General features: G+C 45.6%; 1 protein-coding gene across 6 annotated transcripts in view; it reads right to left on the reverse strand.

Annotated features, from left to right (window-relative positions):
- HYDIN (HYDIN axonemal central pair apparatus protein) overlaps positions 1 to 17353 on the reverse strand; it is a 464418-nt gene that overhangs the window by 278621 nt on the left and 168444 nt on the right. For all 6 annotated transcript variants that reach the window (XM_083165003.1, XM_083165004.1, XM_083165002.1 and 3 more), the window contains 5 exons: positions 15201 to 15296; positions 13838 to 13922; positions 13117 to 13185; positions 11396 to 11605; positions 10771 to 10908 (listed from right to left, as the gene is read on the reverse strand). In XM_083165003.1, the coding sequence (XP_083021129.1) occupies positions 10771 to 10908; positions 11396 to 11605; positions 13117 to 13185; positions 13838 to 13922; positions 15201 to 15296 (598 nt within the window). The remainder of the gene's footprint in view (positions 1 to 10770; positions 10909 to 11395; positions 11606 to 13116; positions 13186 to 13837; positions 13923 to 15200; positions 15297 to 17353) is intronic.

Here is a 17353-nt window from a genome sequence, read left to right on the forward strand (position 1 = left end):
GTGACAGGATGCAGAGACATTCCTAGAGGCACTGTGACAAGAGGCATAGACATTATCAGAGACACTGTGAGAGGACGCAGAGATACTCCCAGAGGGAGGCACTGTGACAGGACGCAGAGACATTATCGGAGGCACTGTGACAGGATGCAGAGACTCTTCCAGAGGCACTGTGACATGATGCAGAGACATGACCAGAGGCACTGTTACAGGATGCAGAGACACTACCAGAGGCACTGTGACAGGATACAGAGACACTCCCAGAAGCACTGTGACAGGACGCAGAGACATTATCAGAGGCACTGTGACAGGACACAGAGACTTTATCAGAGGCACTATGACAGGACACAGAGACAATCCCAGAGGCACTGTGACAGGATACAGAGGCACTATGACAGTATGCAGACATTCCCAGAGACACTGTGGCAGAACACAGAGACACTCCCAGAGGCACTGTGGCAAGATGCAGAGACATTATCAGAGGCACTGTGACAGGATAAAGAGACATTCCCAGAGACACTGTGACAGGATACAGAGGCACTGTGAAAGAACGCAGATACATTCCTAGAGGCACTGTGACAGGACGCAGAGACATTATTAGAGGCACTGTGACGGGAGGCAGAGATACTCCCAGAGGCACTGTGACAGGATGCAGAGGCACTGTTAAAGGATGCAGAGACATGATCAGAGGCACTGTGACAGGACACAGAGGCACTGTGACAGGACACAGAGACATTACCAGAGGCACTGTGACAGGATACAGATACATTATTAGAGGCACTGTGACAGGATGCAGAGACGTTATCAGAGGCACTGTGACAGGACGCAGAGACATTCCAAGAGGCACTGTGACAGGACACAGAGACACTCCCAGAGACACTGTGACAGGACGCAGAGACACTCCCAGAGACACTGTGACAGGACACAGAGACACTCCCAGAGGCACTGTGACAGGATACAGAGACATTATCAGAGGCACTGGGACAGGACGCAGAGACACTCCCAGAGGCACTGTGACAGGATACCAAAGCACTATGGCAGGATGCAGAGACATACCCAGAGGCACAGTGACAAGACGCAGAGGCACTCCCAGAGAAACTGTGACAGGACGCAGAGACACTCCCAGAGACCCGCTGACAGGAGACATTATCAGAGGCACTGTGACAGGGGACATTTTCAGAGGCAATGTGAAAGGATGCAGAGACTTCCCAGAGGTACTGTGACAGGACACAGAGACATTCCCAGAGGCACTGTGACAGGATGCAGAGACATTCCAAGAGGCACTGTGACAGGACACAGAGACACTCCCAGAGGCACTGTGGGAGGATGCAGAGACACTCCCAGAGGCACTGTGACAGGACGCAGAGACACTCCCAGAGACACTGTGACAGGACGCAGAGACACTCCCAGAGACACTGTGACAGGACACAGAGACACTCCCAGAGGCACTGTGACAGGATGCAGAGGCACTGTTAAAGGATGCAGAGACATGATCAGAGGCACTGTGACAGGACACAGAGGCACTGTGACAGGACGCAGAAACATTACCAGAGGCACTGTGACAGGATACAGATACATTATTAGAGGCACTGTGACAGGATGCAGAGACATTATCAGAGGCACTGTGACAGGATGCAGAGACATTCCTAGATGCACTGTGATGGGACGCAGAGACATTCCAAGAGGCACTGTGACAGGATTCAGAGACATTATATGAAGCACTGTGAAGGGATGCAGAGATACTCCCAGAGGCACTGTGACAGGACGCACAGATATCATCAGAGGCACTGTGACAGGATGCAGAGATATTATCAGATGCACTGTGACAGGATGCAGAGACATTCCTAGAGGCACTGTGACAAGAGGCATAGACATTATCAGAGACACTGTGAGAGGACGCAGAGATACTCCCAGAGGGAGGCACTGTGACAGGACGCAGAGACATTATCGGAGGCACTGTGACAGGATGCAGAGACTCTTCCAGAGGCACTGTGACATGATGCAGAGACATGACCAGAGGCACTGTTACAGGATGCAGAGACACTACCAGAGGCACTGTGACAGGATACAGAGACACTCCCAGAAGCACTGTGACAGGACGCAGAGACATTATCAGAGGCACTGTGACAGGACACAGAGACTTTATCAGAGGCACTATGACAGGACACAGAGACAATCCCAGAGGCACTGTGACAGGATACAGAGGCACTATGACAGTATGCAGACATTCCCAGAGACACTGTGGCAGAACACAGAGACACTCCCAGAGGCACTGTGGCAAGATGCAGAGACATTATCAGAGGCACTGTGACAGGATAAAGAGACATTCCCAGAGACACTGTGACAGGATACAGAGGCACTGTGAAAGAACGCAGATACATTCCTAGAGGCACTGTGACAGGACGCAGAGACATTATTAGAGCACTGTGACAGGAGGCAGAGATACTCCCAGAGGCACTGTGACAGGATGCAGAAACATTATCAGAAGCACTGTGGCAGGACGCAGAGACACTGCCAGAGGCACTGTGACAGGATGCAGAGACATTCCTAAAGGCACTGTGACAGGATGCAGAGACATTCCTAGAGGCACTGTGACAGGACGCAGAGACCTTTCAAGAGGCACTGTGACAGGATGCAGAGTCCTTTCAAGAGGCACTGTGACAGGACACAGAGACATTCACAGAGGCACTGTGACAGGACGCAGAGACATTCCAAGATGCAATGTGGCAGGACGCAGAGACACTCACAGAGGCACTGTGACAGGATGCAGAGACATTAAGGCCAAATAACACATCTCACAAATTGCCAAATGCTGACAAACAGCTAAATAGGCATATGTGACAGGAGCTGCAAATCACGTTTATAATACTTGTGTGACATAGAGCCGAATTTGCGGCCAAATCACACACTCTATTAAACATCAAAATGCTGATTTACAGCTAAATAAGTATACGTGATAGAAGTTTTAACCCCTTCCTGACACAGCATGTTTTTGCCTTCCTGACAGAGCCCTTTTTTTCAAATCTGACATGTATCACTTAAGTGGGGATAACTTTTTTTTGCTTTTACTTATCCCAGTGATTTTGAGATTGTTTTTTCGTGACACATTGTACTTCAAGTTAGTGGTAAATTTTCGTCGATACAGTCTGTGTTTTTTTGTGAAAAATACCAAAATGTCGGAAAAAAATGGAAAATTTAGCAATTTGCAAAATGTTAAATTTTCTGCTTGTGAGACAAATAATCATACCACTCAAAATAGTTAATAACTAACATAGACCATATGTCTACTTTATGTTTCCATCATTATTTCAACTTCCTTTTAATTTTTTTGGACACTAGGAGGCTTACAATATGAATAGCAAATTTTCAAATTTTCAAGAAAATTTCAAACACTGATTTTTTTAGGGACCAGTTCAGTTCTGATGTGACTTTGAGGGACTTGTATGTGAGACACCCCCATAAATGATGCCATTTCAAAAACTGCACCCCTCACAGTATTCAAAACAGCATTTTGGAAGTTTGTTAACCCTTTAGGTGTTTCACAGGAATTAAAACAAAGTGTAGGTGAAATTTCAAAATTTCATTTTTTTTTGCAGATTTGCAATTTTAATACATTTTTCTAAGGAACACAGTAGATTTTACTAGAGAAATGTGACTAAAAATTGATTCCCCCAATTCTTTTGTTTTCATAAATATCCTATATGTGGCCCTAGTGTGCACGTTGACCAAACCACAGGCTTCATAATAGAAGGAGCACCTACTTGATTTTGGAGCCTCCTTTTTATGAGATTATTTTTTAGGCACCATGTAGGTTTCTAGGCACCATAAGATGCTAAAAGTTAGGAACCCCCCCACAAGTGACCCCATTTTGCAAACTACACCCCTCAGGGAATTCATCTAGGGGTATAGTGTACATTTCAAACCCCCAGGGGTTTCACCAATTGTGGTACAACTGGGCAGTGAAAATGAAAAATTAATTTTTTTACACAACAATGCAGTTCTGGCTCCAAATTTGTCATTTTCACAAGGAATGAAGGAGACAAAGCACCCCAAAATCTGTGCCCCAATTTCTCCCGAGTACGGCAATGCCTCACATGTGACCAAAAAATACCAGTTGAGTGCATGGCAGGACTCAGAAGGGAAGGAGTGATTTTTGGATTTTGCAGCTCAGATTCTGGTGGAATGTTGCTGGGTGCTATGTCGCATTAGCAAGACCCCCGAAGCACCAATACAGTGGAACCCCCCCACAAGTGACCCCATTTTGCAAACTACACCCCTCAGGGAATTCATCTAGGGGTATAGTGTACATTTCAAACCCCCAGGGGTTTCACCAATTTTGATACAACTGGGCTGTGCAACTGAAAAATTACATTTTTTACACAAAAATGCAGTTCTGGCTCAAAATTTTTCATTTTCACAAGGAATGAAGGAGACAAAGCACCCCAAAATCTGTGCCCCAATTTCTCCCGAGTATGGCAATGCCTCACATGTGACCAAAAAATACCAGTTGGGTGCATGGCAGGACTCAGAAGGGAAGGAGTGATTTTTGGATTTTGCAGCTCAGATTCTGGTGGAATGTTGGTGGGTGCTATGTCGCATTAGCAAGACCCCCGAAGCACCAATACAGTGGAACCCCCCCACAAGTGACCCCATTTTGCAAACTACACCCCTCAGGGAATTCATCTAGGGGTATAGTGTACATTTCAAACCCCCAGGGGTTTCACCAATTTTGATACAACTGGGCAGTGAAAATGAAAAATTACATTTTTTTACACAAAAATGCAGTTCTGGCTCCAAATTTGTCATTTTCACAAGGAATGAAGGAGACAAAGCACCCCAAAATCTGTGCCCCAATTTCTCCCGAGTACGGCAATGCCTCACATGTGACCAAAAAATACCAGTTGGGTGCATGGCAGGACTCAGAAGGGAAGGAGTGATTTTTGGATTTTGCAGCTCAGATTCTGGTGGAATTTTGGTGGGTGCTATGTCGCATTAGCAAGACCCCCAAAGCACCAATACAGTGGAAGCCCCCCATAAGTGACCCCATTTTGCAAACTACACCCCTCAGGGAATTCATCTAGGGGTATAGTGTACATTTCAAACCCCCAGGGGTTTCACCAATTTTGATACAACTGGGCTGTGCAAATGAAAAATTACATTTTTTTTACACAAAAATGCAGTTCTGGCTCAAAATTTTTCATTTTCATAAGGTATGAAGGAGAAAAAGCACCCCAAAATCTGTGCCCCAATTTTTACCGAGTATGGCAATGCCTCATATGTGACCAAAAAATACCAGTTGGGTGCATGGCAGGACTCAGAAGGGAAGGAGTGATTTTTGGTGGTGGAATGAATGGTGGGTGCTATGTCGCATTAGCAAGACCCCTGAAGCACCCATACAGTGGAACCCCCCACAAGTGACCCCATTTTGCAAACTACACCCTTCAGGGAATTCATCTAGGGGTATAGTGTACATTTCAAACCCCCAGGGGTTTCACCAATTTTGATACAACTGGGCAGTGAAAATGAAAAATTACATTTTTTTACACAAAAATGCAGTTCTGGCTCAAAATTTTTCATTTTCATAAGGTATGAAGGAGAAAAAGCACCCCAAAATCTGTGCCCCAATTTCTCCCGAGTACGGCAATGCTTCATGTGTGACCAAAAAATGTCAGGACTCAGAAGGGAAGGAGTGATATTTGGATTTTGCAGCTCAAAATCTGGTGGAATTTTGGTGGGTGCTATGTCGCATTAGCAAGACCCCCGAAGCACCAATACAGTGGAAGCCCCAAACAAGGGACCCCATTTTGCAAACTACACCCCTCAGGGAATTCATCTAGGGGTATAGTGAACATTTCAAACCCCCAGGGGTTTCACCAATTTTGATACAACTGGGCAGTGAAAATGAAAAATTACATTTTTTTACACAAAAATGCAGTTCTGGCTCAAAATTTTTCATTTTCATAAGGTATGAAGGAGAAAAAGCACCCCAAAATCTGTGCCCCAATTTCTCCCGAGTACGGCAATGCCTCACATGTGACCAAAAAATACCAGTTGGGTGCATGGCAGGACTCAGAAGGGAAGGAGTGATTTTTGGATTTTGCAGCTCAGATTCTGGTGGAATTTTGGTGGGTGCTATGTCGCATTAGCAAGACCCCCAAAGCACCAATACAGTGGAAGCCCCCCACAAGTGACCCCATTTTGCAAACTACACCCCTCAGGGAATTCATCTAGGGGTATAGTGTACATTTCAAACCCCCAGGGGTTTCACCAATTTTGATACAACTGGGCTGTGCAAATGAAAAATTACATTTTTTTACACAAAAATGCAGTTCTGGCTCAAAATTTTTCATTTTTATAAGGTATGAAGGAGAAAAAGCACCCAAAATCTGTGCCCCAATTTCTCCCGAGTATGGCAATGCCTCATATGTGACCAAAAAATACCAGTTGGGTGCATGGCAGGACTCAGAAGGGAAGGAGTGATTTTTGGTGGTGGAATGAATGGTGGGTGCTATGTCGCATTAGCAAGACCCCTGAAGCACCCATACAGTGGAACCCCCCCACAAGTGACCCCATTTTGCAAACTACACCCTTCAGGGAATTCATCTAGGGGTATAGTGTACATTTCAAACCCCCAGGGGTTTCAACAATTTTGATACAACTGGGCTGTGAAAATGTAAAAATTTAATTTTTCATTTTCACAGCTCAGTTGTATCAAAATTGGTGAAACCCCTGGGGGTTTGAAATGTACACTATACCCCTTGATAAATTCCCTAAAGGGTGTAGTTTGCAAAATGGGGTCACTTGTGGGGGGGTTCCACTGTATGGGTGCTTCAGGGGTCTTGCTAATGCGACATAGCACCCACCATTCATTCCACCACCAAAAATCACTCCTTCCCTTCTGAGTCCTGCCATGCACCCAACTGGTATTTTTTGGTCACATATGAGGCATTGCCGTACTCGGGAGAAATTGGGGCACAGATTTTGGGGTGCTTTGTCTCCTTCATTCCTTGTGAAAATGAAAAATTTTGAGCCAGTACTGCATTTTTGTGTAAAAAATTAAATTTTTTTACACAAAAATGCAGATCTGGCTCAAAAGTTTTCATTTTCACAAGGAATGAAGGAGACAAAGCACCCCAAAATCTGTGCCCCAATTTCTCCCGAGTACGGCAATGCCTCATATGTGACCAAAAAATACCAGTTGGGTGCATGGCAGGACTCAGAAGGGAAGGAGTGATATTTGGTGGTGGAATGAATGGTGGGGGAGGGGGGCTGGCGCTGCGGCTGGTGGGGGGTGGGAGGGGTGCTGGCGCTTCGGCTGCCGGGTGGGTGGGAGGGGGGGCTTCCGGGTGGGAGGGGGGGGGGGCTGGCGATCGGTGGTGATCGGTGCTGTACTTAACAGCACCGATCACCACCGATCACTGTGTTACCGAGCGGCTTAGCCGCCGGTAACACAGAAAACGCTGCAATTGGCTGTTCACATTTGAACAGCCAATCGCAGCGATCGGTGGCGAGGGGGGATGTCTGCTGTCAGGGACAGCAGACATCTCCAAACTGTCACCGCGTCTATAGACGCGGTGACAGTTCAAAGCCATGACGTATATATACGTCAACGGTCGGGAAGTACCTCCCGACCATGACGTATATATACGTCATATGTCTGGAATATTTATCTGTCTGTCTATATATATATATATATATATATATATATATATATATATATATATACACATACATATATATATACATATATATATGTGTATATATATATACATATATATACATATATACATATATATACATATATATACATATATATATATATACACATGTATATATATATATATATATATATATATATGATTTCATTTTATACATTTTTTAAGAGTTTTACATGCGGGGGGGTTGGAGCTGGGGGGGAGCGCTGCGGCTGCTTCTTGCTGACAGGGAGCGAGGGAGGGAGAGCGGCTGCCGGAGGGAGAGCAGCTGCCGGGCGGGTGGGAGGGAGAGCGGCTGCCGGGCGGGTGGGAGGGAGAGCTGCGGATCGGTGGTGATCGGTGCCAGCACCGATCACCGCCGATCCCTGTGTTACCGAGTGGCTTAGCCGCCGGTAACACAGAAATAGCTGTGATTGGCTGTTCACATTTGAACAGCCAATAACAGCGATCGCCGACCGGTGGGGGCATCCCTGCCCCCCCCCGGGCGGCGAGGGGGGATGTCTGCTGTCAGGGACAGCATACATCTCCAAACTGTCACCGCGTCTATAGACGCGGTGACAGTTAGAAGCCATGACGTACATGTACGTCATGTGTCGGGAAGTACCTCCCGGCCATGACGTACATGTACGTCAAATGTCGGGAAGGGGTTAAGTATATCTGTAATATCTGTATACATCCTCAGACAAGAACAAAATAAAAACAAACTGTGGGCACACAACATATATTTATAAAAACAGCAAAGTGATATAGAGCCATAATTGAGGCCAAAACACATACCTGTCCAGCCACTACATGCTGACAGAGGCTGGAAATATATTTATCAAACTGTAAGACCGCAGAATTGCCAAAAGGTACATATCAGAAGTAAGGGTTGGAGTGACTCAATATCTACAAACCTGTGTGACACACAAATCAAGAAGGCACATGCCATAAGGGAATATTACCAGACCATTATAAATTAAGACCATCCTATGAAATCTGCCTACACGTTTTAAAACTCTAACACAAATCTTTATTTTCTATCACTGTGTATACATGTATGTTGGGATATTTTAACCTCTCATTTTTTCGCACATTTGTGGGTAACTCCTTGTTAAGTATCAAATTAATAAAGACAATAGGAGTCCCCACGGTTTTATATAAAAAAGAAAATTTATTGAAACAAAAGTATCGATTCTTTAGATCAGGAGTGTATCCATAAAACAACTCTCTTCATCCCATTCATCCCCCTCCCTTTGACAAAACTGTGATGGGATGCAGAAACACTCCCAGAGGCACTATTACGGGACGTGGAGGCACTCCCAGAGACACTGTGATAAGACAGAGGCACAGTGACATTGTCACGCCTGTGGTCTGGCTCTGGCTAGAAGTATCCGCAGGCGTAGGGGCTGACTTGAGGGAAACTTGGGAGCCTTGATGAGGAGGCTTTGTATTACCAGGTATACCCTCGAGGTTAAATCTGAGTCGTTACCACAACGGATGAATAAATAATAACTGGTGTTAATTATGCACGCAGATGTAGGAACAACAGCGGCAGTTGGCAGAATTTGGTACACGGTATCACAATGCAAAACAGAACCTTCCCTTCTCACTTTTCTGTACTTTGTATCATCTAATATTTCTATTTCAGCGCTCTAATCTAAACCTATAAATCAACATAATCAACCCAAAAGAGCAGCTCTTTTAATCCTTTTTTCTTTATCATACCCCTTTGTTATTAGAGGAGTTCAAGCAGTGTTAAAACCCTCTATTGCAAAAACAGAATATCACATGCGAGAGTCATAAGCATAAATACCGTAATGAAGTTGAGCAATGGAGATGCAGTGTGACTACACAGATGAAGGCCCAGTAACTACAGCAGAGTAGATGGAGATAAATGGACCACTGTGAACTTGAAAGATACCAACAATACTGGTAGGAGCCAAACTGTGAAGTGATTCCTCCACAGCTTAATGACTGCTGCAGGTGTAGCCAATGTAAGAGCTTCCTCCACAGCACAATGACTGCTGCAGGTGTAGCCAATGTAAGAGCATCCTCCACGGCACAATGACTGCAGTATGCGTACCCAACGTAAGAGCTTCCTCCACAGCACAATGACTGCTGCAGGTGTAGCCAACATAAGAGCTTCCTCCACAGCACAATGACTGCTGCATGTGTAGCCAACGTAAGAGCTTCCCCCACAGCACAATGACTGCTGCATATGTAGCCAACGTAAGAGCTTCCTCCACAGCACAATGACTGCTGCATGTGTAGCCAATGTAAGAGCTTCCTCCACAGCACAATGACTGCTGCATATGTAGCCAACTTAAGAGCTTCCCCCACAGCACAATGACTGCTGCATGTGTAGCCAACATAAGAGCTTCCCTCACAGCACAATGACTGCTGCATGTGTAGCCAACGTAAGAGCTTCCTCCACAGCACAATGACTGCTGCAGGTGTAGCCAACGTAAGAGCTTCCTCCACAGCACAATGACTGCTGCAGGTGTAGCCAATGTAAGAGCTTCCTCTATGGCACAATGACTGCTGCATGCGTAGCCAATGTAAGAGCTTTCTCCACAGCACAATGACTGCAGTATGCGTAGCCAATGTAAGAACTTCCTCCACAGCATAATGACTGCTGCATGTGTAGCCAATGTAAGAGCTTCCTCCACAGCACAATGACTGCTGAAGGTGTAGCCAATGTAAGAGTTTCTTCTACAGCATAATGACTGCTGCATGTGTAGCCACTGTAAAGGATTATAGGCCTAATACAGTATCAGTGCAGTATCAGAACCGTAGGGATCATAGCGATTAGGGTTGACCCCTACCTGCACATTCTGGCTTTGAAGGCAGGCGCACTTTCACCCTCTCTTGCGTCACATTGGCTGCGTGTGACTTCATAACAGCGGCCCCAAAAATGGCATGGACACTCCCCCTAAACACCATGTAAGTGGGCACTCACACTGGGTAATGGGGATTAGCATACAATAGCACTAGGTAAAGGTTTGAGTGGGCACTCAGACTGGGTAAGGGGGGTAATATACACTCGCAATAGATAAAGGAATGAGTGGGCACTCACACTGTGCGGCTCTATGAGCGTCTCCCCAGGATAAGGCGATGATGGAGCGTCAGGGATCCGGGCCAGCACAGAGAATGGGAATCCAATCTTCCCGCTGTTCCTCAGGACAATCTCTGCTGCAGCCACTTGGTAAAACATCTGTGCAGAAATTATACACACATGTAACATATCACCAGCAGATGCATGTATACACAGGACACATGTAACATAAAACCAGCACATGCATGTACTGTATACACAACACATGTGGCACATCACCAGCATCTATACACAACACATGTAACTTATCACCAGCACATGCATGTATAAGCAAGACACATGTACCACATCAACAGCACGTGCATGTATCCACATGTAACATATCAACAGCATAGGCATGTATACAAAAGACACATGTACCACATCACCAGCACATGCAAGTATACACATGATACATGTAACACATCACCAACACATGCTTATATAAACAAGAAACATGTAACATATCACAGCACATGCATGTATACACAAGACACATGTAACATATCACCAGCACATGCATGTATGCACAAGACATATGTAACATATCACAGCACATGAATGTATACACAGCACATGCAGGTACAAACCCATGTCACCGAGTTACCTGTACGCCATACTCAATGTCTCTGGTGCTGAGGGTGTAGCGGACCAGCGAAGCCTCGCCATACAGGCTGATCTCATACCCCGGCCCACCTGTCACCTCACAGAGGGCCCTGGCCTCAGCCGCGATGTCTGAGTGCCCATAAAATGTGAAATTAACAATCTGACTCTCTCCCGGCTGCAGGCTCCCGAACTGGGGCATTACATCAAACACCTGGAGAGAAGGACAGCGCACATTCTCATTACAGGAGCATCTGGCATCACGTCTAACCCACATATACCTGTGTACAGGGCCAGCCGGGCACGTGACCATACACAGGAATACACCTGGAAGCCTCACCACATGCTACTTTACTCTTGCGTGGCTACAACTGGCTCAGCGCACTCCAGGGGACACGCACATATTGTCTAATCAGGGAATGCACATTGTGCTGCTGTAGTGTCTCAGTGCTCTTGTAGTGTCACAGTCACTGTAATGTTCTGTGTCCTCTGTATTTTTCCCTATGTACGGTGCTGCCCCTGATAGTACATGGACACCTCCTCAGCTTCCCTACATCCCAGCTGTATTGTGTAATGAGCATTGTGCTGCTGTTACCTGTGCTATTGTAATGTTCTGTGTCCCCTGTATTGTACTAATGTGTGCCCTATGTACGGAGCTGCCCCATGTAGTACACTGACACCTCCTCTGCTTCCCTACATCCCAGATGTATTGTGTACCGTGCATTGTGCTGCTAATTGTTACATGTAATACTAGTTCTGTGTCCCCTATATTGTCCTAATGGGTGCCCTATGTACATTGCTGACAACCAATTGTGCTGACATAAATAAAATTTAATAATAATAATATTCATCTTGCTCCACAAATGTATGCACCTTTGGGGCACAACTGTGTATCATTAATGTGCATAAGGATTTTCGGTACTTGTGTATTATCACGGCGCCTATTACGTAGTTTGCGTAGTGGTGTATTGAGAATACCAATACACCACTATGCTGGCTATGTAAACTGCTACCTAAACTACTTAACTTGTTTTGGTGAGCTGTGATCATACACAATGCTTCATATGCCCACTATCCACGTCATACCCTTAGTATCCACCTGGGCGTGGAGTTAATTGTATAAAGTGTGGCGAGCACACCGAGCCACCAAGCCCGATGCGTGGCAAGCAGACGCGGATACGCGTCCCCTCTCGGGGCTTGCTGTGCTCGGTGTCTTGCTGCGCTCGCCACACTTTATAAAATTAGCTCCACCTCCAAGTGGATACTGGGGGAATGACGTGGATAGTGGGGATATGATGCTGTTAGTGGGGGAAATGTATGTAGTGTGTGTGTGTGTTATGGTGTTAGTGGTGGAAATGTGTATTGTGTGTGTGTGTTGTGCTTTATACTTACCCTCCTCCGGCCCTGACTGATGTCCCCAGCAGCAGCGTTCAGTCCCCCTCCTGCCACCGGGGACATCGGTGGATCGTGATGGACGTGGTGGAGGAGGGTAAGTATAAAGCACTACACACACAAACACACAAGCATTCCAAAACTGTATTATCACGGCGCAGGCTACGCTGACAACGTACCTTAGGTATGTTGAAAATGTAGCGTAGCTGGGCGCCGTGATAATACACAAGTACTGGATTTTCTGTTGCCTCTCAGCTCTTATGCTGAGGATAGGACCCAGTGGGTCCTGAGGATAGGAAGCCAATGATTAGGACTTATATAGTTACTGCTTACCTCCTCCACTCCTATGGGGAAATGCTCTTCTGCCCAAGGATCACCATCTGCATGTACCGACATCACAGTCTACACACAAAGAAACCCACATACTGTAACCAGTGATACAAAAAATGGATGCAAGAGATCTGAGGAGAGGACACTGATCTGAGCGGCTACATAGATCTGTGAGGCTACACAGATCTGAGGAATGGAAACTGATGTGAGAGGATACAGAGATATGAGAGGCTACAGAGATCTAAGGAGAGGACACTGATCTGAGAGGATATAGAGATCTAAGAGGATACAGAGATCTGAGAAGATACAGAGATCTGAGAAGATACTGAGATCTGAGAAGATACTGAGATCTGAGAAGATACAGAGATCTGAGAAGATACAGAGATCTGAGAAGATACAGAGATCTGAGAAGATACAGAGATCTGAGAAGATACAGAGATCTGAGAAGATACAGAGATCTGAGAAGATACAGACATCTGAGAAGATACAGAGATTTGACAAGATACAGAGATCTGAGAAGATACAGAGATCTGAGAAGATACAGAGATCTGAGAAGATACAGAGATCTGAGAAGATACAGAGATCTGAGAAGATACTGATGTTAGAGGATACTGATGTTAGAGGGCACAGAGATATGAGAGGATACTGATGTTAGAGGACACAAAGAGATGAGAGGATACTGATGTTAGAGTATACAGAGTAGGGCAGCAGAAGAACATGTTACCTCAGGGTGGGAGGATAGACAATGATTTCGGGAAAAGGAATCAGCAGTAGGGTAATTTCTTCCTGAATTATGGAGCTCATTCTGCCTGTAGGACATAAAACGATAATGCCATAAAGACAAAGGGGTAGTGTGAGTGGTCTCTCAGTGCTGACACAGCCGCTATGAATGTAGGTGGAAAACTAGCTGCAATAAGCAACCAGCAGCATTGTAGCCTAGGCCATTGTCCCTGGCAATATCTGCAGCAATGGGTGTGCTGCCCAGTGGCAAATGCAGGATTTTTAGAGGGGGGTTTCCAAATGTAATCCAAAATCTCCCACTACACAGCGCATTGGAGTAAGTACGGGAGTCTGGGGGAGCGGTAACAGCCCTGGAAATGGGTCTTTTTATACACTGGACACTGTATGGAATATAGTATTAATATTTAACAGAACAGATGGTCTAAAGTATAGGATGTTTCAAACATTTAAATAAGATATGTAAGTGGTCAGGAAAAGGTTAAACATAAAATAAATACACAAACATAATAGAACTAAAACTGCACTTTCTAAGCTCACAATCTCCCACTTCATGGTAAGGCTCCTGTCTCTTCCTCCTGGCAGCTACTCTTTGGTCCGTTGCGATGTTTGGGGGCTCAGATCCACACATTCAGTAAATGTGGTATAAGAAGCTGGTACACTGGGCATGTGCAGCAGCTTTGCTCTGTCCCTTACACTGCATGATGTGGTGGCAGCTCTATTGATCATATACCAGTGCTATTGTTGTCATAACTTAAGTCATTTGCGAAGAGGAGGGCTGTTGGCGGGCAACCAGAATCCCCCCCCCTGCATATGCCTATGCTGCCCTGTACAAATGTTGGGGTAATTGTGTGGCGGAGGGCACATTTCTGCACATCTGGAGTCAATGCCCCAATTTCCGTCCTTTATTGGGATTACTGTCCCATTTTTACCCCAGGTTTTATCTTTTGCAGTCTGAGGTCGCCACTCAATGCTGATCTACCATGTTTTATCAGTAGCTACTTGTCATATCGATGTAGACTGTACCAACCCCCTCACCCCAGGGTCTCCTCCTCAGTATAAGGCATCATCAATAATATATCTGTGACATTTGTAATACACAGCACCCCTCGATCCCCTATTCCTCATACAACCCCAGAACATTTAATAACTTGCCTCTTGTAATTACCACTCCCACCTGGGTCCATACACTCACCCTCCTCCCCCCTCTCCCCCACCTGGGTCCATACACTCCCCTTCCTTTTCACCTCTCACCCTCAGGCCCTCTCCTAGATGTGCGATGCGTGTCATAGTGTGCATAGACCGGTACATCTCATACATATGTGTACATAACTTTTGGTGATCCCTACCTTTCCCCCAGAATGTCCACATCTTCCGCACCTATTTTTTTTCCGGAGCTCACATTACTGACCATGCCGCAGACACTCTGCAATCTGCCATTGGACCTGCAGAATAATATACACATCATATAACGGTACCACTGGACCAGCAACATAATACACATCATATAACGGTACCACCATACTTGACTACTTTTGAAAACTAGTTTCGGGGAGATCATAAATGGTAGAAGAATTCTGCACAGCGCCCCACTGAGGGGGCGTGTCATGCCCCACCCAAAGGGCGTGTCTAGTTCCATATATGGAGAGATTGTGAAAAGAGATTGTGAACATGGAACCTAGAAGTGTGGGTGTGTATTGCTACATCTGAGAGGAATCTTTTAAAATTACTTATATCCAAATGTAGATGAGCCCCAAAGCAGTTAGTAAGAGCTACTATACTTGCTAAAGTGCTGGAGAATTTTGCTGATGCTTCAATGTAAATGTATCTGTCTCTCATTCCTTTTTCCAAAAAAACTTTAACAGTGTAATGTGGGCTAGGTGAAATAAGGGAGATTGCTACACTAATGAGGGAGAGAGGGAGATTGCTGCTATGTGACCTGACGCCTGCCCTTAGGCTCTGGCTATGCCCTTTGGGTCCACAGATAGCGCTTCCTGGTCTCACAGGACCTGGCCAATAGGGGACTCCCTGTTACTATCAGTAATCGCCTGTTACGGACTCCACCCACTACGCAGTGGGCGGGGATATCATTGTCACCACCAGAATCCTCCTACGTGGCGCCTGGAACCACGGATACCTCGTGAGCCCCAAATGCTGGCACCTGAATACTAACTGCTGGAGTGTGTGCGTCGACCCGCTGCTGATACCCCCCAACTGGCATCTGTTGGTTCCCCACTGGTCACGGACCAGACCTCTGCTTCGGTAGCTGGCACAGCGGAACTTCGGAGGACGCTGGGCAGTATACCCAGAACAGACGGAGAACGGAATTATTGCGGTAATTCTGTCGCAAGATGGAGATGGTCGTCTTGAGGCAATAGATGGATTATTTGCTCAAATATAAGCTCTTAGAAGACCCCTCTCCTATCTCTAGGAGGTACAGCATACAGATAATGTTACAGCATTCAGATCAGGTAGATGTACATTTTCCAGGGCTCACAGGCCCTCTTTTTAAGCTACTCCAATACACATTACCACAGAGGGTAAGCCCACTCTGTGGTCTTTAACCAATCAACTTAAGTGTATGAGACGTGCATGCAATGGGCACATGCACAGTCAGCATTGTCCCTATGGACAGAGTGGAGTGGTTACTCCTCTGTGCTACAGCCCACCTGGGGGGCCAGGTACCACCCAGGTGCCGGTCTGTCTGGCTAGGGCCATTATCTCCGCTAGGGAGCCTATTGCTTATCGTCACACCTAATTTTTTGTTCAATAGTTTAAAAGGACACCAACTTACCTAGATCAGTGGTGGGGGTGCTGTTCCTCACAGTCAAATATACAATATTATTTTTTTCCTTTTTATTTAAATTGTCAACTAGCGCTTTAACATACATACAATTGCACAATAGAAAAAATACAGTATAACATTACACAGACATACACACAGACATACACAAACTACATTACTGAATGCATGTGCTTCTAAATAGTATTGAATAACTTGTTACTTAGTTCAGAGCGGGCTAGATATCAAACTTATTTGGACATTCTAGACTTAATGATCGTGCTCAGACAGGTTGGGCTATACCATTTACACGTGTGGGTCATGGATGACTATATGCTTTTCTGACAATTAGGCATCGTTGCTTATAGCTTACTCACTGACTGTAGACCCATTAGGTACTTTCCTGGCGTTGTCTTTGTTGACGCTAATATCCAGCGATGTGGGGTTAATTTTGCATATAATTATAGTGCATAACTCATGTTAAAAACACCAGAAAGGACAGAAAACTGCTCGTGTAATTCTCGCACCACAATAGACAACTGGCGCTGCATTGGTAATGGAATACATTTCATAACGACATTGGTTATAAAGTTAGTTGATTCACGCCATGCACGATGTCTCTTATTTGGGCCTTCTACCTTGCCCGATTTTCCCCATTAGTGCGAATCCCAAGTAGCTATCTACTTTACTTCTCCTTATGTGTCTATTATTCTAACTTAC

Source organism: Crinia signifera, chromosome 11 (assembly GCF_055691185.1).
Source record: "Crinia signifera chromosome 11, ASM5569118v1, whole genome shotgun sequence".
In the NCBI taxonomy this organism is placed as follows: domain Eukaryota; kingdom Metazoa; phylum Chordata; class Amphibia; order Anura; family Myobatrachidae; genus Crinia; species Crinia signifera.